Source organism: Symphodus melops, assembly GCF_947650265.1.
Source record: "Symphodus melops genome assembly, chromosome: 13".
Taxonomy (NCBI): Eukaryota; Metazoa; Chordata; class Actinopteri; order Labriformes; family Labridae; genus Symphodus; species Symphodus melops.
In genome coordinates, this window is record NC_136703.1 from 2997755 (window position 1) to 3020730 (window position 22976).

Here is a 22976-nt window from a genome sequence, read left to right on the forward strand (position 1 = left end):
TTCTCGCTCTCAAAACTGACATTTTTGCCATCGATTCAGTTTTTTGCTCGTGTCAGGATTTTGCTCTCGCTGTGAAAATTGTTTCATGTTCCTATTGGCCAGTCTGGGTGAGAATAGTGTTGCTTGGGAGACTGACTCATCACACCGGCAGCACAAAGACTCCAATGATTGACACTTGAGCCCCCCTGAAAACCTCAAAAGCTAAAAGTAGATGTCTGTGTGATGTCCCTATAGGATTTATTTTTCTTTAAATGTGTCTGAAAAACTCCCTAAAGGGAAGGGCAGTGTTCAGCTGCCAGCCACAAAAATAAAGATTCATTCATTCTCTCATTCCTTTGGTTTAATGCTGTTCATAGATTCTGCGAACAGTATGACCAGAAGATAAAGACAGAGGGAGTGTGAGATGCTTATCAGCGTGAAGGTGGAGCCTGCTTGTCATTCCTTCAGTCGCCTGTAACTCTTGGTGTCAGATCATGGACGGCATGCAGCAGAAAAGGCACGACCTTCATGGTGAGTGAAAGGAGAGAGAAAAAAATTTTTTTTTTAGTCCAGAAACATTTGTTGTTTTTGTTTTCAATGACACAAGGAAAAGTTTTTTTTACCTTTATCTGCAAAACTTATCCTCTTATCCTTTCTCCTTTTTTAAAGTTAATTCCAGCTCCGGCTGCTCTTCTCCAGTTTATGATGGATTATTCGAAATGCAACCGTTTTTTATGCAGTTTTTTTTGTTTGTTTTGGTCAGCATTGATTTCCTAATCTGTGTTTCCAGCTACTGTTGAGGGCCAGTGCCATCTGAAGCTGGTCAACTATGAGGCTCACGAGAACCACATTTCCCATGAGACTCAGGGGCTCAGCAGAAAGCACCTGGTTGTGCGACGAGGGAAACCGTTCAGAATCACTCTGATGTTTGGTGGGCGGCCGTGGAATCCTCTCACCGAGAGCCTGGTGCTGGAGGTTTGGCTAGGTAGCACAGTGATGAAGCATTCACACATTTACTTCCTCTGGATGAAACGGTCGTGTGTTTCATTTAATTTCCTGCAACTGCAACTTTTAATTTGTTAGAAGGAAGTCTTCAGGGTTGTCTAAGCCCAGAAACAGGAATGTTAGGGAGTCAGAGATGAAGCTTTTAGACTTCAGTTTTGTTTAGTTTTTTTTTGTGCATAAAAATCATGTTAATAGTAGAATGGTGAAGCAGAGACAGACCAGTACGGAGCAAAGATACAGGCACGAATATGACGTTTAAAAATCAGAAAACACAAAGAAATGACCTGAAACAAAGAAAAACACGACCACAAGGGGAAAATAGTTTTCACTGAATTTGAGTTTTTCAAGGGGCCGCAACTTATCTGCTGTTTCATTTTTTATTCTAGGCGATATGTCAGAGAGCATCAGAGTCCAGACGTCTGACGAGTGGTCCGACCCCCTCAAATGGTCAGCCAAAATCTACCGAAGCGACATGCATCCGAAGTCGGTCACGGTCCACATCTGCTCCCCGGTCCTGTCCTCAGTGGCTCTTTATGAACTCCTTCTCCACATAGAAACCAGACGGACCAGGAGGAGCTACGTGGTGGGGACATTTGTCCTGCTCTGCAACCCTTGGCTGAAAGGTCGGTCCAAGTAAAGTCAGTAGAAGTTCTCCTTCATCGTCTTGTCAAAGAAATTATGTTTGAAGACTCATTTAGGGGTGGGAGATGAAAAGCTGGATGTTACACGCCCGAATTCTGGATTCAAAATTCATATAAACAAAGTGAATCTAAAGAAAAACAGATTTTTGTTTTTGCTAAATGTGGCCTTCTCAACTTTTACTCTTTTTGATCCAGTTGAATCAAGAAGCGGTGAAATTGGGATGAATTAGGACCCAGAAGCACGATGAAATGTTACACCATAGCAGCATTTGTATTTTCCCACCTGACGATGATGTCAGAGGAAAATGGCCGCCATGTTAATACACCTACATGTATTGCTTTTCAGACGACCCGGTGTACATGCCCCTGGATGTCCAAATACAAGAGTACATTAAAAGTGACTATGGGATAATGTACATGGGAACGCCTCTCAACATCAGTAGGCAACCCTGGTCGTTCGGTCAGGTATGCCACACGTTTCTGTGAGTGTGTGTGTAACAACACCTTTGAGGTTCATTGGGGTTCTGTTTGTGCAGTATGAGCCTGGAGTCCTGGAGGCGTGTCTGCAGCTCCTGCTGGCCAGCCCACAGCACCTGATGGACAAAAACGAAGACTACGCTCTTCGAGCAGACCCTGTGTACCTCAGCAGGACGCTCTGTGCTATGGTGAGAGACAGATCATATATTTACTGGATGTGCAAAATGTGAGCAGATCTGTTCAAACAGTACATGTGTTTCCTCCAAGGTGAACTGTAACGACGACCTGGGGATTTTGATGGGAAAGTGGCAGGGCAGCTATGAAGATGGTGTGAAGCCGACAGAGTGGAGCAGCAGCGCTGACATCCTTCACCGCTGGTTCACATCCAGCTGCAGCCCTGTGCGCTACGGACAGTGCTGGGTCTTTGCTTCTGTCCTCTGCACAGGTACTTTAAATACCTGAGACTCACGAGGGTATTCATGCCACGAGCATGGATGACATTTGAGTTTGGCTTGGCTCCATCTGTTCATCTGTTTCAGAAAGTTATCAGAAGTTTCAGGACTAATCTGTGACGTCTGTATCAGTAGATCGGTAATCACCACTATCAATCCATGTAGAAGTCGCTGACATATATTATTCTGTTTAACTTCTATAGAAGGTGATTGGTGTACTTTGCATGGATTCAAACTGCAGAGTTTTACATACACTTAGTTTAAATTCCCTACACTTTTGAAACAGGTTTGTTACTTCAGCTTTCATGCATTGGAAGGGATAAAGGGAATAAAGACAATAAGACAGAAAACGTTTCTTTGACGTTAACATGTTTTTAACCAGTGCAGTTTAAACTCGTAAATCACAATTATCTGCATGGCTAGATAACTTACAGGCAAGTAAAAAAAATATTTTGTGTACCTTAAGGGACGATAAAATATCCTGATCGTCATGAAACTACCGGTACATTTAATTTAGCTCCAAATATAGGCCGAACGTGCTGGATCTCACTTGATCATTTCAGAATCGTCTTCTTTCACATTTTCACACCTGTGTTTCTCTCTCTCTCTCTCTCTCTCTCTCTCTCTCTCTCTCTCTCTCTCTCTCTTAGTGATGAGAGTGCTGGGGATTCCCTCCAGGGTGGTGACAGTTTTTAACGCCGCCCATGACGGTGATGGCAGCTTGGCAGTTGAAGAATATTACACGAGCACAGGGGAAAAGCTCAACCTATCAAAGGACAGCATTTGGTGGGTGACATAATTCTCCAACCACAAAGACAACGGTGAACTTGACCAGATCAGTCAGTCTAAATCAAATTAAAGCTTTATTTTATATCAGTGGTATGTTCAAGTCTTACCCTCTCTTGGAAGTGTTTTTGAAGTCATTGGGATATTTATCTCTTATGCATTTCAGTATTTTCAGTAAATGCTTACTTACCTATCGTATGTTAGTTTAGAACATACTGTATGTATGTATGCTGCTGTTCATGTATGTTCATCCTCCTGCAGGAATTTCCATGTCTGGGTGGAGTGCTGGATGAGGAGACCAGACCTCGGTTCTGGGTTCGACGGCTGGCAGGTGGTGGACCCGACACCCCAGGAGAAGAGTGGAGGTTAGTACCTGCACCATCTACCAAACCAACCGGGTCGATGTGTCACAAACTGCACTACCTTGACTGGCCACTTGAGGCTGGCCCTGCAAGAGAGCTAATCCCCATTATATCCATATTTCCATTGATTTTTGAATGTTTGAATAACATATTTTTGCAGCTAATTCCAACTTCTGAGCTAAATCTCTCAGTTTAGTTAGCAGTGTTCTTGTTGCCTTTCAGGGAATTGTTCACACACATTTTGGACGACTTATTAAAGATCACCTCTTGTGCAAAATACACTTTACCATGTTTTTTAAACATTATGTGTCCATAGCCCCCAGTTTTAGGAAAAGTCCATCCCCTCCATCTTTTGCCTGCTACACTTTTTAGAAAATGTGTGCTTAAACTTTTTCCATATTTGGTCAATGATTTTAAGGCACAAAGTTCAGTATCAAACACTCAGTTTAACTCTAGTCGTATCCCTCTCTGCAGGGACATACTGCTGTGGCCCTTGCCCCGTTGTTGCCATCCAGCAACGTTGCCTAGGCGCCCGCTACGACTCCGCCTTTGTCTGTGCGTCAGTTGATGCTGACGTCATACGGCTGATTGTGCGTGATGGACTGGTGGTGGGGAAGACGGTGGACACTGAGGCCGTGGGACAGCTGATCTACACCAAGAGCATCGGCTCAGACCGACCAGAGAATCTGACACCTGCGTATAAGGGCAAGCGGAGTAAGACAAAACTATATCCTCTCATTTACAGTCTTATTATTCAGGTCAGGTTTATTTATTTATTTAGATTCCCAGACTTTCAAAAGCTACGGGCAAAAAAACTTCATTTTTTTAAACAGGCAGAAGCTTTTAAAGTCGGTTACAATCATTTCTGTCTGAACTCGTTCCACTGCCTGCTTCCATCACTGCAACACCTGTTGCTTTGACGTTTGCCTGACAAACCGAGGGGCGTCCAAAACAGCCATGTGAGGGTGAACTTCAAACCACCTACCTTCTCTGGTCCAAATAAATCCAGACCATTCAGGACCAGAGAAATGTAACTCTCCATGTGGTTGATCCTGTAACATTCAAGCGTTTGTTTATTTCTTTCAGTATAAGAAGTGTGATACAATGAACTCACATACTGAGGCCTGTGTTTGTGTCTTAACAGCTTATTTAACTTTCTATACCCAGCAGACAGCCACAGACACTCTGTGATGTTTTCTTTTCCACTGTCTTCCTTCCTTTAGGAGGTCAACCAGGTGCTGGCAGAGGCACATTAAGAACAGGTCCGTTGTGTTACAGACTGTATAACCCTGCACAATGTTTCTTCTCCACGAGTGTTCAAAAGATGTTTACCCTTTTTTTTCTGTTGTTTTACAGAGCATCAATCTGCCACAGTGATGATGAAGGATTGCAGTGGTCAGTGGGTTGTTAGTGCCTCTTTACTCATGCACACACAACACCTTTAAAAAAGAATCGATTTACATCTAATAGGCTTCGTCTTTTCTAATAAATGGCTTCAATTCATTCCTCTGATGTTTAGTTGACAGAAAGGTGAACGACGAATGGAGAGAGAATCAGTGTAAGGATGGAAAGAAATAAAAGCAGAAGCTCATGTAGGAGGAGACTCTTGTTCTTCAACCGCTCCACAAATGAAGGCTGGTGCTCTTTGAGACGGACTTTAGACATTTATAGTATAATTCAGTGGACTGTGAGGAAGACACAGTAAGTCCTTTGCAGCTAAATGAATCAATCAATAAGTGATTCAGTCTCCTGTACTTTCTTTGGATCCTGCCTGAGAGAAGCAGTCCACTGAATTATATTTTAAACAGAAGCTTTTGTGTTGACATTTTCATGCAAATTGTCACTAGAGGGGTTTTTGTGTGTTTGTTTTGCTTCCAGTGGCCTGCTGAAGTTATGAACATATTTGCTTGGGGCAAATGTTCTCTGAAGTGACTTTTTTTGTAAAAATAAATAAATAAAATTCTGACGTCTAGTACACCTGCTGTAACTTCTGATTCAGAGAGGAGGTTTGGTATTGGGCAGATGAAGTTAAATTCTGACTTGTTTTCATCAGAAATGTTTTTCTCCATTTAACACAGACTTTCTCTTACAGCGGTGTTTGGTTCGTCCTGCAGCCCTGTGCGGTCCAGCCCACTGCTCGATGCAGCAGGTGAGTTTCTGTCCCCCCCTCACACGGCCTCATTCTCACAGCGGGTGTATGTCCACATTCACAGACACTGTCATTAGCTGAGGCTCCACTTGCAGAGGCCTGTAATCATGTAGGATCTTTGAAGAGCTGGAGGTCCAGGTAGCGTGAGAAAACACTGTTGAACTTCAAAGTTACACCCGTTTACATTGTGCATGAGAATAAAGTTGACGTTATGTTTGTCCAAATGTTAACTTTGCATCAACAACCAGCAAGCATGATGAGATACTGTTATCTATATGAGTTTGTACACCTCATAAGTAGACCTTGCTTACTGTGTGTGCATGTGTGTGCGTGTGTGCATGTGTGTGCGTGTGTGTGCGTGTGTGTGTGTGTGTGTGTGTGTGTGTGTGTGTGTGTGTGTGTGTGTGTGTGTGTGTGTGTGTGTGTGTGTGTGTGTGTGTGTGTGTGTGTGTGTGTGTGTGTGTGTGTGTGTGTGTGTGTGTGTGTGCGTGTGTGCGTGTGTGCGTGTGTGTGTGTGTGTGTGTGTGTATAGGGGGTGGGGAGAAATAGCATAGTGCATAGTGTCTGAAATCAGGGAGAGAGAAAGAGTGGTAAACGACATGTGAGAAAGGAGGATTGGATTCGAACCTGAGCAGCTCACATTAATGAGCGTAGCCTCTGTGCATGGAGCGTGCAGACTAACCACTAAGGTACCTGCGCCTCGGCATTGGAAGATACAGCATAATTCTGGTGTTTCTTAAAGATTTTGTGTCTCAATAAAAGTATTTTATCTGGATTCTTTGGGTGGACTTAGTAGCTTATGATTAGTGTAACAAGATATGTTTGACTATAGATTAGATATTAGATTAATGCACTTGTTAAGATTACCTCTAGTTGTGTATTACTAGCAGGGTAAGAACTGCAGATTGAGTTTCTCCAGAATCCATTTCGGACAGCACATTCACCCCTCCTCCTTTCTTTTCCAGGAGGATCGTCACAAAGTTTGGAGGTGTCCCTCGACATAGACGGGGTGCCATCAGTGGGCGACAGCATCATCATGTGTGTGACGCTCACAAACCTGTCAAGCAGCCCCCGAGTCGTGATGCAATACCTCAACGCTCAGCTTAAAGAATTTAACAGCAGCCCTCTGGAGAGCTTCTGGAAAACACACACAAAGATGCACATCAAGGCCGGAGAAGGTGAGGAGTCCTGCATCACACAACCTGAAAAACAAACACCAGCAATCATTCACATCTTTCTCTTAGATTGTTTTATTGTATTCATTTTTTGTCCTATTTTTTGAATCCTGCACGTCCTCTGCAGTTTTGAAGCTGAACCACGCCATCCCCACCTCTGAGTACGAGGCGCACCTGGCAGGCGACGACATTGTGAACGTGGCCGTGGTGATAAAAGACATAAAAACCAGCGAGAGAGTCCTGGCCGCACAAGAGTTCAGAATAAGCTCGCCTCAGATAGCTATAGAGGTACGGAAACATCTAGAGCTCATCTTTAAGTATAAAGTATTGCTTTTATTTCTTCTCTTTCTACTTCTTTTGTGCACATTGATCTCTTACAGCCATACAAGACAAGATGAAGGTGCTATTTCATGAAGAGCAAAGCCTGAAAACACTGCCCTGTGTATCTTTGCACTTTCTTAGAGGCTAATGATTTGTTTTTTTTTTGCTTCCACAGATCGACGGAGGGGACACTATCAGGCTGAAGGACGAGCACACAGCGCAGGTTTCCTTCATCAACACGTTTCCCAAAACTCTGAATGGAGCCGTGCTGACGGTCGAGGGATCGGGTTTGTTAGAGGGCAAACACCAGGCCAGGTAAATGTGTTTACATTCAGCCTCAAAGCGATGCGATAAATCCTCATTGTCAAAGACATACTTGAAGTTGTTGCAGTCACTGTCCCTTAGGACAAAAAACAAAACAAAGGGTAAGACATTCCTGTTGTGTCACACTTGCTCGCGCTGACACAAAAAGTTGTTCAGAGGAATGTGCCAGGAATGCTGCCAGGTTTGTTTATGCAGATGTAGACTCAGTGTGTGTGTGTGTGTGTGTGTGTGTGTTCTCTGTAGTCAGACGAAACACCAAAGGAGTGTGTTTCAGGTCTATATCTGTCATTTTTGCACCGAACACTGACAGAGTTTGTTCGTCTAGGTTTACAGCTGCAGACTTCAGCAGGATGTGACGTTACTGATGATAATCATCTGATCGTTGTCACTCGACTCACCAGCTGAAACCTGCTTGAGAAGGGTCTGGGGTTCGATCCCCAGCTCCTGCAGCCACGTGTTGATGTGTCCTTGGGCAAGACACTTAAACCCAAGTTGCTCCCACTGCTTTGTTAATGAGCATTATTTAATACTGATGGTCACTTACACAGCAGCCTCCATTATATTATAAGTGTGAGCTGCAGTGTAAAGAACAGACTCAGGTCCACTGACCATGAACCACACAGATCACACTGATGTTTGTGTAACGTACAACAGCTACAATCAGCTTTGTTGGAATCGCCTATTTTCAATATTAAAACCGAGTCCATTGCCAACAGTCGGTCTCCAGACAGTGTCAGAGCTTCTCCGTGTGCCGTCATCGGGGCATTATTTTGAAACGATTTGTTCTTCTTTTTCAGACTGTTTTTCTTAAAGCCTGGTGAGAAGATCAAGAAGCAGGTGTCCATCGTGGCCTCTTCACCGGGCACAAAAGTCCTGATGGCCACTTTCTCACACAGCAGCAGCCCCAGTGTTGTTTCCAGAAGCTTCCACAGAGTGTCCGTCATGACTGACTAACACTGAAGAGTCGATCCTCCCAAAAAGCATCAACAGCAAGAAACAGTGTTTTGATTCCTTTTGTATGTGGAAGATTTAGAAAATAAATCTTAACTTTTTATTTTTATAACGTTATTTTAATAAACAGTGTCGACGTCTGCATCATTCTGAAGAATGGATGAAATGTCACTGTATTCAAGTTTTCTTTTTATTGATTAGCAGAATCGATGAGAAATGACATTAATGTAATACACGAAGCCTCATAAAATAAGAACATATAGAATCAATATGGCAGCTATGATGTGACAATAATTGTTGAATATAAGAAATAAAATACTGTCTAGTTTAATTCTTTCAACGCTCCTGATCAATAACAGAGGGATAAAGGAGTCCCAAGCACAGCATGATGTGTATGAAAATCATCTACTACATCTATTATACACGTCATGACCCAGCTCGTTGGAAGGAAAGAGAAGTAAGATAAAAAACTGATGTTTTTGGTAAATTACAGTAATGCATTAACAAAGAGAATAAAAATGTAAGAAAAACAAAAAGTGAGGCAAAATGTAAGTGAAAGGGTCAACGAGCGCTGCTCACAGGGAACCATTATGAAAATATTGCCCAATTTTATATGATCCAATCAGAATCACAGAATACTTAATGTTATATTGTGTTTTAAAATGCTGCACATCACAATCACAATCAGAAATGCTTTTATCACTCATTGAATATTTAACAGAGCTGGAGTGATCGTCCCCACACTCAGAGAACCATGGTTACATGTTGTTGTAACCATGGTTACCAACTTTAAAAATATATTGTCGGGTTGAGGTGCACAGGGTTGGAAGGAGCAGAGCAAGGTTGGTAAACATTTTAATGTGTAATTGTTGTAATGTCCCTTTTGGGTTCAGGTTAGACTGATCTGAATTCCCAAAATAAATACCACCACTAGGTGGCAGCATTGCAGTGTTCATGTCAGACGACTTTCTCTCTGAATAAGACTGAAACGTTTTGTGACCTGAGATGGCTCCGAGCAGCCGAGGTCCTGAGATCATAATCTGTTTGTTAACAGATTATTAACCTGTGGGATTCATCAAAGAGCACAGTGACTTATATATACCATAACTTCTCAGTCAAACATGTTTTAACATTAGTTTATATTTATGGAATAAAGACATGAAGAAGAGTTCCCCTAAAACATCTTAATCAAACAAAGAAACATGATCAGCTCTTTGCTGACGTCATTGATTCAGGGACGAGTCAGATTTGTAAGGACAGAGAATATTAGTGATGATAGTAGTCTGTGTCTCACTCCCACACTTTAAAGAGTCATGGTTTGTGGTGTGCAGGTTTGTGCTCTCGGGGTCGGAGTGATGGGAGGACTTTAATGTGAAATATCGGTTGAAACCATCCTCATGTCTGAGGTCTCCTTTGTTTTTAAAATTGGTTCACGAGCAAAGGTCCATGCAACAGCCATAATGTGTTTTAGGTATTCAATGATATATCATATTAATGTTGAGACATACGAATGTATGTTATGGATTATGATGGAGGAGGATGTGATCAGTTGGCTGGTCTAGAAGGACGGATTTACTGCAGGGCCGAGGGAGACTCAGGATGGGGGGGTTCAGTCTCAAGTGTAATTCTGCCCGAGCTGATCGTCGGCCCAGAATGTGCCTCGAATCAGACCAAGAAGATGAAGGGATGAGGAAGAAGGGTGAGTGGATGAGAGGAAAGGAAGGGAGGGCGGGTCGAAGGACTGAGTGGAGTGGGACGGCTCAGTGTCAGGTCATTGAAGGTGTGGTTTGGATGTAGTCCTGCTCCTTAATAATTAAAGATGTGTCTCTCTGGAGTGGAGCCAGCCGTAGCTGAGGATTAAAATAATCAAATATTGGGCTGAAATGCGTCAAATAATCATTGACTGTTGAATTAAAGATTGGTATTTTTAGTTCTAATCTAACATTTTGTGATCTGCCTCTTCATGGGAGTTCAATTTTCTTTAACGTTCAGCTGAAGTTTAGTGAAGGAAACCTTCCTTTTTTATAGGAACATGATTTCTAATATGAGGGAGCTTCAACTTTAATAAAACATTTTCCACTTTTTATTTCTGGTTCTCCTCTGCGATGCACAAACCATCCACAGTGGCCAAAAGGGTAGATTGCAAGGGAAGCTAGTGATACATAAAAGAAAGTACGAGCTATTCTTTGCACAAAACAGCAATCAAACAGCCTGTAAAACTACAGAGGAGCTGAGATGGAGCCACTTCAATGTAACAGTCTCATAAATGGGATGACAGAGAAGATCTGAGGTCTGTATTTGGACATTTAAATCCAGGAGGTTGAGAGTTTCTTTACTAAGATTCGCTGCGTCTGATGCAAAAGATAAGGATTGTTTTCACCCAAGGTATGCTGGGCTGACATGTGTGTACCGAACAGCTTGTGATCTCACCTCGGTGTCAGGGAGATTGAGGCGGAGGCGTTGGCAGACGGAGACGATAATCAGACTCCACGCTCGCTGATTTTCAGACAAATTAAACGTCAGGGGAAAGCAGAGAGCGGGACCGCTGGGCTGCTTTGAAAAGCTGAGGCTATCATAAATTATTAATGGCTCCCCGTCACGGCCTCCCTCTCCTCATCCCTCGCTCTTTTCAACCATCCTGTTCTCCATCCATCTCTCGCTCCTGGCTCCTCGGTGGTATTCAAACTTCTGCTTTACTTTGTTTTTCCTCTCCTCTTTCCTTTCTCTCCTTCTTGCCTAATCAGTGCCAACCACTTTCCCTCCTTCCTCCCCCCTTTGTCTCCCAGGTCTGTTTCCCTCTCTCTCTCTCCTGGCTGCCTCCTTTTTGACTTCACTGATTTCCATCCCTCCCATCCAGCTGCTCTTCATTACCTCTTCCCTCCTTTATCTTGATCACTTTTTCCTCTTTTGCATATCCGTCCTTCTCTTTGTGATTCCATCCCCCATCTCTTCACCCTACCTCTTTATCTTCAGCCTCTTTTTGCCTCCTTTTCTTCAAAGTGTTTTCTTCTTCCCCTCCTTCTTTCTCTCTTGCCCCTTCATTCTCCTTCATACTTTCAAAGACAAGCAAACCATTTTGTTGGTTATGCTGGTTAACTGGATGCTTGATATTTTGCTGTCATCAAATATCCTGCAGCTCAAGGATTTGAAGCAATGTTTGAACACTTTACATATGATGCCCTTCATGGATGGAGAGTCAGAGTTTAAAGGTTTGTTGGTGTGTGAATTTGATACAGGAGACACTTATTTGCATTTCTTTGCAGACCTGTTTCCTCACCTTTTCATAGAAGATATTTTTGTTGCTTTCAGACTTTCTGACCTTGCAAGAATTATTAATAATTATAATTATTATTAACACGTGGTTTACATTGCAACACGATTGGTTGTTAAGGCCCTGTCACGGCTAGCTCAAAACCAGTGACAAATAAATGAAGGAAACTCAAAAATACTTTCACTTATTGACACACTTCAAGAACAGCCTCTCTCCATCTACTCCTTCCTGTCTCTGTCTCTCTCCCCAAATGAGCGGGTGGGGCCTGAACATCAGGCTCATGTGTTCTCCATGCAGGATGACACAGCCACACCTACTGAAAAAACATCAAACCAACAAAAAAAGAAAGCAGCAGGGTCTTTACAGCACCAAAGCACAGCTTGGTCAAGGAGGAGAAAGATGCTTGTTTGGGTTTGAATAGGTATTAGTAAGCATGTGTCAGATGTCTAATGTACGTTTGGTAAGTTAAATGAAGTCAACTTCTTACAAATCTTGTGGATGAGAATGTTGTGTTTGTTTGACTCATGCATTGCCTCTTTGGTGCTCCAAGTAAACACACACCTATCCATTATAATATTATGACCAGAGACAAGTGAAGTTAAACAAATAAGACAATAACATTGATTATCTCTTTACAGTGGCACCTGTCACTGGGTGGGATATATGGAGCATCAAGTGAACATTTTGTCCTCAAAGTTGAGGTGTCGGAAGCAAGAAGAATGGACAAAGGTAAGGATGTCAGTAAATTAGACGAGGGCCAAATTGTGATGGATCGAGGACAGGGTCAGAGTATCTCCAAAACTGCAGATCGTTTTGGTCTGTTCCAGGTCTGCAGTGGACAGCACCTGCCAAAAGTTGCTCAAGTATGAAAAATCTGTGAAACAGTTTCAAGGTCATGGGCAGCCAAGGCTCGCTGATGTGCCTGGGAAGAAAGGGTCAGGCTGTGTGATCAAATACAGCAGAAGAGCTACTTTAGTTTTTGCTGATTCTGATAGAAAGGTGTCAGAACGCACGGCGTGTGACAGTTTGTTGCATATGGGGATACGTAGCTGCATACTGGGCATGGTGCTCAGGCGACTGCAGAAAGCGCCGATAATGTGCACGAGACGGTGGAAGAGGCCGACCTGGATGCAGCTCAAAAGTTCAAGGTGTTGACTTGATCTCCGAATTCCCCAAGTCTGACCCACGGAGGCCCCACATCAACCTTACAGGACTTAAAGGAGCTGGTGTTAAGCACACTTTCAGAGGTCCAGTGGAGTCCATGATGAGAGAGGGGCCAACAATATGAGTCAGGTCGAACAACATCATATTCTTGCTAATCAATATGCATTTCTTATTTTGTGTAAACTGACTTCCAGTCCACATTACTGACAAAAAAAAGACCGCTTTGGGTGATTAGCCAGCTTCTGCACTTGAACATGTCTGCAAATACCTCAGTGCTTAGTGCGCCTCCTGTTGTCTTGCCTGAGAAGCGGAAGTTTGTAAACTTCCTGCTGCAAGTCAACAAGAGAGCAAGCAGCGAGGGAGCAGATTGATAGATGTGTGTTTGATGGATACCACTGAACAGATGGAACAGCTGCAAAGCCTTGAAGTGGCCGTCCATCCTCAAACTCGTGTGAGCAATCTGAGGCAGGATTTGCAATGACAAGATTTAGAGCTAGAGATTCAACATAAGATTGTAAAAGATAAAAAAAAAAAAAGAGAGATTCATTCCAGATTTTAAGAGGCAAAATGGACTCTTCCTATTGTTATTCCAAAACATAGACCCTCTCATTTCAGCAGAGAAACCGTACGGATCCTCGTCAAAATGGTCAATTGACAATTTCTCACAGTGGACTTTGTCTTCTGCTTTCATGACACAAACACACTCGCATGCACGTCGACCAGCAACCCCAGCAAGCTGCAAGAAAGGCGCCTCTGATAATTATGATAATGAATCCAGCTTCTGTCTGCCGTCTATTGTCACCTGGTAATGAGTTTGTCCTGAAGGTCACTGCTGTAATAGCTCATTAGCAAAGTGGGCTAATGCTGCTGTGTGATGTAGCCCACAATAGCCGGAGGTGCACTGGTCAGCCGGGCTATTTGTTTTTTTGTTTTTTTTTCCTAGTGGTTGAATTGCTGCTTGACTTTCCTGCCTTTCACTATTGATCTGTGTAGGTTTCATTACCGCTGAGGGACAATGGAGGCTGCATGTCTTTGTGTGTGAGCATGAATCAGTGCTTTTCATTCACTACACAGTTCTCTGTATTGTTACAAAAATGCTATACCAGCTCCAAAACCAGGAAGTGCAAAGCAATAAAGACACTTTAGAGAAATAGAGGTACTCACATCCCTAAACCAGTTATTTAAACATAAAAAAACAACAACTTTATGAATGACATGAGAGGGAGTGATGTTTTAAGATAATCACAGCAGCTGATGTTCAGTTTCATATTTTTGTCAAGTGTTCGTACTCTCTCTGTTTAGGTTTTTGTTTGTTAACGCATGAGTATTTATCCAACATCTGTCATAAAACATTTTTAGTTAATATAATTCAACAATCACAAAGTTTGTTTTAGAAAAAGAAGCGTTGTTATAAAATAACAGCATTCCCTAAACGACAAAACAATGTGTAAGAAAACACCACAAAAAAACCCCCCAGCATCCTTTGTGTTATCGTGTTTCTTCATGAGTGCAGCAAGAATGTGTGTGAGTGTGTTCGATGACCAACACTTACCGGCCCTCCCTCATTAGCTCAGTGCAGATGGATGTCACTGCATTTTCCCGTAGACAAACCCTTCCTATTGCTGCCTTTGGGGCATCCTAATATAAATGAATTGGCCCCAGCAGGTTCCTGCACAGGCACTTGGCAGCTCTGCGATAACACATTTTCTCTCTAATGCAGGCCTTATTTTTCAGCCTGGGACCATATGACGAATTCATCCTCACTCTGGGACCGAGGCTCGTGAAAACATATCGATTATTTAACCACAGAACCATAGGTCATTCATGAATATCCGAATATTTTATACACAGAGAACAGGAAAGGGGGAGGTGTACAAAAATCTTGTGAATAGTAATCCATTTATCAGCATAATACTGTCTGGTGTAATAGTTATTACTGTGCCCTGAAATCAATCCCAGACTTGCTGTTACTGGATGCCTGCAGGATATATAAAATGTTCACTCAGTGACTAAATGTTGAGAGTCAAACATTCAGGTGCACTTTGCTTCATTGACAATGTTATTATTTCTCTTTTAGGACGGATCACTTTGTCGACTCAGTCGGGTCCCTTTCACATATTTACGGCAATGCACTCCAAATGTTTTGGGTGGGATGCAAGCCTCCTCGAGCTGCAGCAGATGATGATATTTCAGAAGATTGAGTACAATGAGAGAATGAATGGGCGGGAGGGGACGATGACATCCACATCATGCGACCAGTGAGAAACAGATTTGATCGTTGGGCACGACAAAACTGCTTTAAAGTCTTTCCTGCACAACAGGATGTCAAATAAAATGCAACATCGATGATTTTTTTTTTGTTAAAAAATGTTAAATGTTAGGTAGATTGTGGTTGGTTTGGTTCTTATAGAGTAAACACCCTTATAAGCTGATCACCTGAGCAGGGAAAGCGGGAAAGGAAGAGAGGGTTGGTGAAACGAAGGACGAGTAACGTATGATCGAGTGTGCAGCAGCCTTTCTGCTGGATTTAATTCTCAGCTTTAATACGACACAAGTTGGTTTCTTGAGGGTGGAAAATCATAATTATTTATAATGTGTGTTTTCAGAAATTCCAACGTATAACTGAGGTAGCACAGAAAATATTCTGCTGCCAACTCAGGTGCTCGCCATCAAACAAAAAAAAAAATAGCTGTGGAATAAAAGTAGTTGGAAGAATTGTAAAACATTCAGCCATTTTGCAATCAGAATATAAGTCATAGTTTAACGATTCAGTCAGCCATTTTGGCTTTCGGAGACATGACTAACAGTCAATTAGAGCGACGTTTGATTAAAACGATTGAGCCCGGACAAAAATGGGCCGGTGTGTGAATAATCATCATCAGAGAGCTGGAGTGAAGCTGCGTGAGTCATAACCATCAAAGATTAATATAAAACCAAGCTTTAAACACGGTCCTGACGATGATCTATGGACTGTTTTTCTGAACGATTGGAAAAGGAAAAAGTTCAGAGACAGTTATTTGCCAGTTGAACAATAATGATTCCTCCGGGGGCGATGAAGATCAAAGTGATGAATAAAAAGATTCTGGCTGTAATTCTTCACACTCTTCTTCTTCTTCTCTTTTAAAAGGATAGGGAGACCTTGAGTGCAGGGAAATTGTAAGATTTTAAAATCAATACTCCATGAGATACAGAGTAATTTAAATTTCCTTTCAGCTCATTTTTGGTCATCTAAAAATCCAGAATAGATCATCACCGAGTCTGGCTGTTCGACTTTTCAAAGCAGATCGATTACTAAAGCTGCCTCAGAGGAAGGAGTTCTGAAACTCAATATCTTAAATGTATTACCAAAACTTTTTTTTCCCCACTTTCATACTTTTCAAACGGTTACTTATTGCCCACAGCACGGAAATTGCATCCGCTGCTTCTCAGTGCAGAGAATGTGTCATTTCAGGAGGAAGGTTTACAGAATGATTTAAGCCCACAGCTCTCCAAAAGCCTCCACCAGAGGAACCAGACAAACTTCCTGTTCATATTCAGATTGTTAGTTTAGACACAGCATGTCCTCAATGACCTAAACAAATGTGTTTTCAGACTTATTCAATTCTCACACATATAGTTATTAAAAACACGTGTGCACAAACGGATCCTGTGGACATGCATTATGGAGACGTGTCAGAGTGAGGCTGCTTCACTCTGCTGCACATGGAGGGCACTGGAGCTGTTGGCGGTTCGGTGCCTTGCTCAAGGGCACTTCAGGGGTATTCGGGTGGTGCCCTGAACCCTCTCCATCTTCAAGACCACCTTCCATATTTTAATCCGCTCAATGCCAGCTGTAGGAGTCCCTACAGGCTAATCCAGTGATTCCCAGATTAGGAGTCGGGCCAGGTGTTCCAAAATAGTTTAAAAATGGTATAAGAGGACATATTTTATGCATTATTGTATAAAATATAAAAAAGTACTTAAGGAGACTCAACGTGTTCAGCTTCTAGCGCAGCTTTTGTGTTTAATGAAGATTTTTTTGTGTTTCTGTTAGATGCACTTCATACACCCACTATTGTTGTACGCTGAAAAGTGATAACTGCTGTTTCACAAACGTTATAACTTTTCAACGACAATAGTGGGTGTATTACTCACGGCATTAAGTAAGGTGTTTAATCTGCTTTTTGTAATGTCAACAGACAAAGAGAAAGGTCCTTTACCTGCTTTTTGTGAATTATAATGAGATAACACTTGTTATAAATTGACGCAGTACAAATAAAGATTGATTATTTATCCAACTGAAAAGCAAAAAATTCAAGAAAATAAATAATTTTACTTACTGCAAAAAATGAAAGTAATGTTTAAAGTAATGTCTTTTTGCATTTCATGAATTTTTGTACTAATGCAAACAGGCAGTTAAAATTTAAAGTCTCATTAAACTACAAGGCAAAAAAAAAAATGTCCTCACACAAACCGTCTGTTTTATCTGTTCTGTTGATTTGAGCATGAATCTCTTTCATCTGTGAGTTTGTTTTACACGCTCCCTGAGGATGCTGGTTGCAAATCTTACACTGTAAACATCAGTACACCACCATTAAACGATTCCTCATTTCTTTATCGACATGCACAGTTCAGGTTTGATTGACATCTTCCACAAACTGGTTCTGATTTTTAATCATGCGAGACATCTCAATCTGCTACCTTTACTCTTTAAATGACCGCTGTGGTTCAGTTGGTAGAGTCAGTCGGCTGTCAAACAGAAGGTCGGGGGTTCGCTCCAGCTCCTGCAGCAACATGTCCGATGAGTCCAAGACACTCAACCCCAAGTTGCTTCTGCTGCTCAGTCAGAGGTGTATGAATGGATTAGTTCTGATGGCCACTTCACACAGCGAACTCTGCCATCAGTGTGTGAATGTGTAAGTGTGACCTGTTGTGTTGAAGAGCTTATCATAGGGTACAGAATTATAAAAGTTAATGGTAAATGGAGCTGAGCTTGTACAGCACTTTTCTTGTCTTCTCACTGCTCATGTGTAGTCCACATGAGCATAATCAAATCTGTGAAACTACAGCTACGAACAAAAGACTTTTCACTGGGTTATAATTCAAAGACAAACAAGGATCTTCTCAGGGAGCTCTCCAAGCTTTTCCAATAATTCAGAAGAACATGTGCTGAACAACACTAAGTGGATAATTCCTCCATGAAGGAAAATGAGTGTTTCCAAGCTTTGGATCAACTCCAACCTCATCAGTGGGGCAAATTTATTTTCGGAGTCAGAAATGCATTGGCTTTAATTTCACGCTGCACGCATTTCAATACCAGCAAGAGGGCGGAAAAAGGAGAGGCAGAGAGAGAACGTATGAAGTTTAATTTTCTGCCAAAAGTCACCGCACCAAAGAGAATTAAAGTCGATCTAATATTAAACAATGAGGAAGAGGGGGAAAATAAGAAAACAACAAGAGAAATGGTTTGTGTCGAGGTTATGTAAATTGATTGGAGGTAATTTGAAATTGGTTTTCCATAAAATGTCATTTATTCAGTGTCTGATGTTTGTCTTTGTGCGACGTGTGCGAGTTCTTGTTTCTCTCATTTTCATCCTCACATAGATGCCGTGTAGTGTCAACAATAAGGAGTGGGACACAATTGCAGATCCCCCCCCAAAAAAGACCAAAATGGCAAAAAACAAAAGCTTTCTTTCACCAATGTTGAAGACTAAGACGTCCATCAAAACTTTGAGAGAATTCAAACCACTGTGAACACAGGGGACATCAGGAATCTTCACAGGAAGGTAACGTAAAAAATGCACAAAAAAAACACAGGGTAGGTCTGTAACCACGACCACATGTATGAACAGACAACAAGAGGGAAGGCACTGTGACACAGGTGAGACTAATGACACAGGTGAACACAATTAGGGAAACCAAAACGGGAGGGAAACAAGACGAAGGGAGAAATTAAGAGAAGAAACTCCGGGGAAGAGAGAATAAAACAGGAACGCACAGAGAACTCGAGAACGGAGCAAAAAATAATTTTAATGTTTGATTAGTGCGCACACCTCGGCTGTTTACAAATGGATGGAGATGATTTCCTCAGATGCCCTGCAGTGTGTTTGAAATCAATATTCAAGACTTGAACTCCAGCGCAGCTGCATAACATCTAAAGCTGGCTTGAGTGGTGATGAAACTTCATTAAAACCAAATGTGTTGACGTTCAATTCTTATTTCATTATTCATTCTTTTTCCGAGTATTTGCTCACTTACCGTTTTTTCTTTGGGGATGATGCAATGAGACGAAAGGCAGTATCATAGATACTTGATAAGCTTTTAAACTTTGCAGCGTCTTCTCACTCTGCAGATCATCAGAACAGAGCTAAACCAAAGAGAGCGTATAGACAGCACACACAATCGGGCTCCCATCCTGACACACGAAGGAGGAACATCTACATGTACATCTATCTTCCCCACTGCCTCATTTTGAGGCTTAATATGTGCTACAAAGTGCGTGATGACACAAAGGACAGTGATGGATGACTTTATAAACCAAGTGCAGCACCAAGAAACATGTTCTACATGCACAAGTGAGAAAGCAATTACAGCAGAGATAATTCACACATATACACAAATGTCACCTCTCTCCTCTCTCCCTTGTCTGGTTCTGTTTCTATCTACCTGTCGCTTCTTCAAATACGAGAGCCAGTGGAGCCGAAAAGTATGTACGTATCGAACGCGATAAGTCGGCAGGCTTGAAATTTGATGCATGTTTTTACGACAAGGAAATTCAGACATTGGAGAATCAGGTAATCATTGCAGCAACCGCCAGTGATACCTGCGTTTGGATTAGAAACACTGCTTTTATGTTTACTGTTTTACATATTCTGTAAAATCACTAAAGTATCATTTATGTTAAGCTGACTGAAAGCCTGTCAGCAAAGAAAGTAGTTCCTTACACAGCAGTAACAATTATTCCCCTCAAAATGTCTGAGAGAGATTTAAAGTCAAAGCAGTGAGTCTGTGTCTACGTTTATAAAAAGCCATTTGATTGCTCACTGTTTTTAAACAGCTTTATTGAGTTGCTATGTTGCCTCTCTGTAAACTCTCTGTATTTGTCCCTGACCATGTCTGAAACTCTGTTCACATGACAGTGGTCTGTAAGAAAAGCAATTTTACAGCTGGAAAACTGTGCTAGCAGAGGATGGTTTCGATCCATCGACCTCTGGGTTATGGGCCCAGCACGCTTCCGCTGCGCCACTCTGCTGGAAGCCACACCAGATGGGACTTGGACCCAGAATCCCTGGCTTAGGAGGCTAGTGCCTTATCCATTAGGCCACTGGGGCTTCACAGGGCCTTCCTTTGTCAGTTCTCTCCACAAACAGGTAGTTCCACAACAAAGCAATGACATGGGAGTCATAATAGGTGCTTACAAATGACAGCACAATGCCCTCTCAGGCCAATGTTGAAGTAACAGAAATCAGCTGCACACACACAAACACTAACCACATACAAGCATACATACAGTATGTAAATATGTATATTACATATTATATCTCTATATCTATATATCTATCTCTATATCTATATATCTATCTATATATATATATATAATATTATATAAACATACTCCTCCATAAATAAAAAAGGAACACAGCCTATGTGCAATCCTACAGAGACGTTGAGATGCACCAGCTCACGTTCTACAGGAGACTGGGTTGCTATAGTAACGTCAGTGGAGAGATACATACAGTATCTTGTTTGGTCACTGCCCTTTTGAAACGATGGTTCCTGGAGGCACAGCCTGAGGAGATGACAGTGCAGTGTAAAGATATGGACTACAAGGTGTTCTCCATCCTACATGTGCAGCAGATATTACTGAGATCACTCTAAAGGGGCTTTCTCATTGGAGAGGTTTGTTAGGATGTGGATTTTCCTCATCTATTTTATGAAATTCTGTAACAAAAAATTGTTTTCCTTCTCGCTAATAAAAGTAAATCTAATTGACAATCTGCACATATCTGCCAAATTCAAATCTAAGCCAGTGCAGTTCTCTAATTTCTGGTCAAGAACTTCTCTTTACACTTATTATAAGCCACCTGATAAGTCCTTGAGATGTGATATTTTAAGACACAGGTGTCAAACTCCAGTCCTGGAGGGCCGGCTTCCTCAGACTTTTAGATGTCTCCCTGCTCTAACACACCTGCTTTAAACCAGTGTGTTGTCATCAAGCTCTGCAGAAGCCTGATAACGAGTCACTCATTGGATTCAGCTGCGTCCGAGCAGGGAGACATCTAACAGTCTGAGGAAGCCGGCCCTCCAGGACTGGAGTTTGACACCCCTGCTTTAAGACATTTAAGTAAAGTGTACTTGTCCTTTTGTCAAATTTGTAAAAGCATCTCATGCCTTATTTTTTGCTTGTAATGTCTCATAATGAGCCGTTTATCAGGACTTAGTTAGCAGAATTAAATATTTATGGCTATAAATTAGATCGAATTGAATAAAATTCTTTTTCAGGGATCATTCTGGATACTAATTGGTTGTTTAATCAATGAGATATAGGCCACACTGTGTGAAAGACACTGGGATCTTGGTATCAGGCAAAAGGCAACACTAGACTTTACTGAGACGCTGTTTTTTTTTTAACTTTAAAAACCTTTTCTTAAAAAAAAGGAAAAATTCCCATCAACCAATGCAGCAATTATTATCTTCATAAAACTAACCTTTCATTGACTCTGGACATTGTGAGGGTTTGCTGCTAAGCAACTAAAACCCTGTGCAGGTTTAAAGGAGAGGCCATTTTCAGCAGCTTTTATAAAAAGCATGCAGTGAAGGTTAAGATGATTTGAGACTTCCTTTTTTCAATTGACGTTGAGATTTGTTTCATCCTCTTGCTTCTGCTTGTCTGAGGTCGGATCGCTGCGACAGCAAGTTCAGTAAGTCAACCCAGACTTCCCTCTCCTCAGCAACATTTTCCAGCTCCAACAACTGGATTCCAATGGATTACCAGGCCAGACAGGATCTATAATCCCTCCAGCAAACTCTGGATCCACTCCAAGGCCTCCTCCCAGTTGGGGCGTAGCTGGACAAACCTCCAAAAGGAGGCATCTTAGTCAAATACCCAAACCACCTCAACCATCACCTTTCAATGAAAAGGAGTAACAGATCTACTCTGAGCTCTCCCCGACTGTCTGAGCTCACTATGGCAGAGCTCAGCCACCATCCAGAGAAAATTCATTTTGGCTGCTTGTTTCCATGATAATATTATTTCTGTCAAAGGTCATAAGGCGAAAATAGTTGCAGTCGTTTTTAGTGTTTTGACACATTTTGGCGGAAATGTTGCATAAATGTACTGCACAGTGTACGCCGGGACTTAAACCTTTATTTACCAGATTATTTTTTCTTTGGTGCTCGTGGTGCACCATGAAGAAATATGGCCTTTAAACTACATACATTATTATCTGGGCAAAAAAAGTATGATTAGCGGGACTGAAATCCTTATAAATGCAAAGTCTTTAAAGCTCTGAAAACTTAAGTTGTGCATTGAGACAAGAACTCGATATGAAGAAGGAGTTGCACACACCGTGCAGCTATACGAAGCCTGAGTGGGTGATGATGCAGTGTGGTCGATAGGATTCACACCGGGCCTTCAATATCGCAGCATCACACAGTCTCTTCAGCTCAAAGCTCCATCTTAACAGAGGTAATCATTTATCCTCTGTGGATCCACCGAAACGACTGTCTGCCACACACGGAGACACGCGCACACACACACACACACACATATTAGTCAATTCGCGGTCCCTCTGCTGACACCATCACAGATAGAGTGATGAAATGATTTTCTCCTCCAGTGCTTTTCAATTCACATTAGGGGGAATATTGTGCTCCCCTTTTAAAACGGCCGCAGGTAAATCAAACTATATTGGGTCCACTGAGAGCCAGCGCTCGTCTC

General features: G+C 42.0%; 1 protein-coding gene across 1 annotated transcript; it reads left to right on the forward strand.

Annotated features, from left to right (window-relative positions):
- Positions 1-360: 360 nt before the first annotated feature.
- LOC306833458 (protein-glutamine gamma-glutamyltransferase 2-like) lies at positions 361-8719 on the forward strand. The gene is made up of 16 exons (XM_079358712.1): positions 361-510; positions 770-964; positions 1371-1607; positions 1972-2090; positions 2162-2290; positions 2370-2547; positions 3205-3340; positions 3602-3705; positions 4177-4416; positions 4926-4964; positions 5059-5097; positions 5795-5851; positions 6817-7029; positions 7154-7314; positions 7523-7662; positions 8469-8719. Exons 1-16 carry the CDS (start codon positions 474-476, stop codon positions 8623-8625), a joined length of 2181 nt encoding a protein of 726 aa, XP_079214838.1. The 5' UTR covers positions 361-473; the 3' UTR covers positions 8626-8719.
- The last annotated feature ends 14257 nt before the right edge of the window (positions 8720-22976 follow it).

What these genes read in the sequence shown, in the direction of transcription:
- LOC306833458 (XM_079358712.1), top strand. Translation starts at nt 474, where the DNA reads ATGGACGGCATGCAGCAGAAAAGGCACGACCTTCATG. An exon ending in ACCCCAGGAGAAGAGTGGAG is followed by an intron (nt 3,706 to 4,176) that starts GTTAGTACCTGC and finishes CCCTCTCTGCAG; the next exon opens with GGACATACTGCTGTGGCCCT. An exon ending in GCACATCAAGGCCGGAGAAG is followed by an intron (nt 7,030 to 7,153) that starts GTGAGGAGTCCT and finishes CGTCCTCTGCAG; the next exon opens with TTTTGAAGCTGAACCACGCC.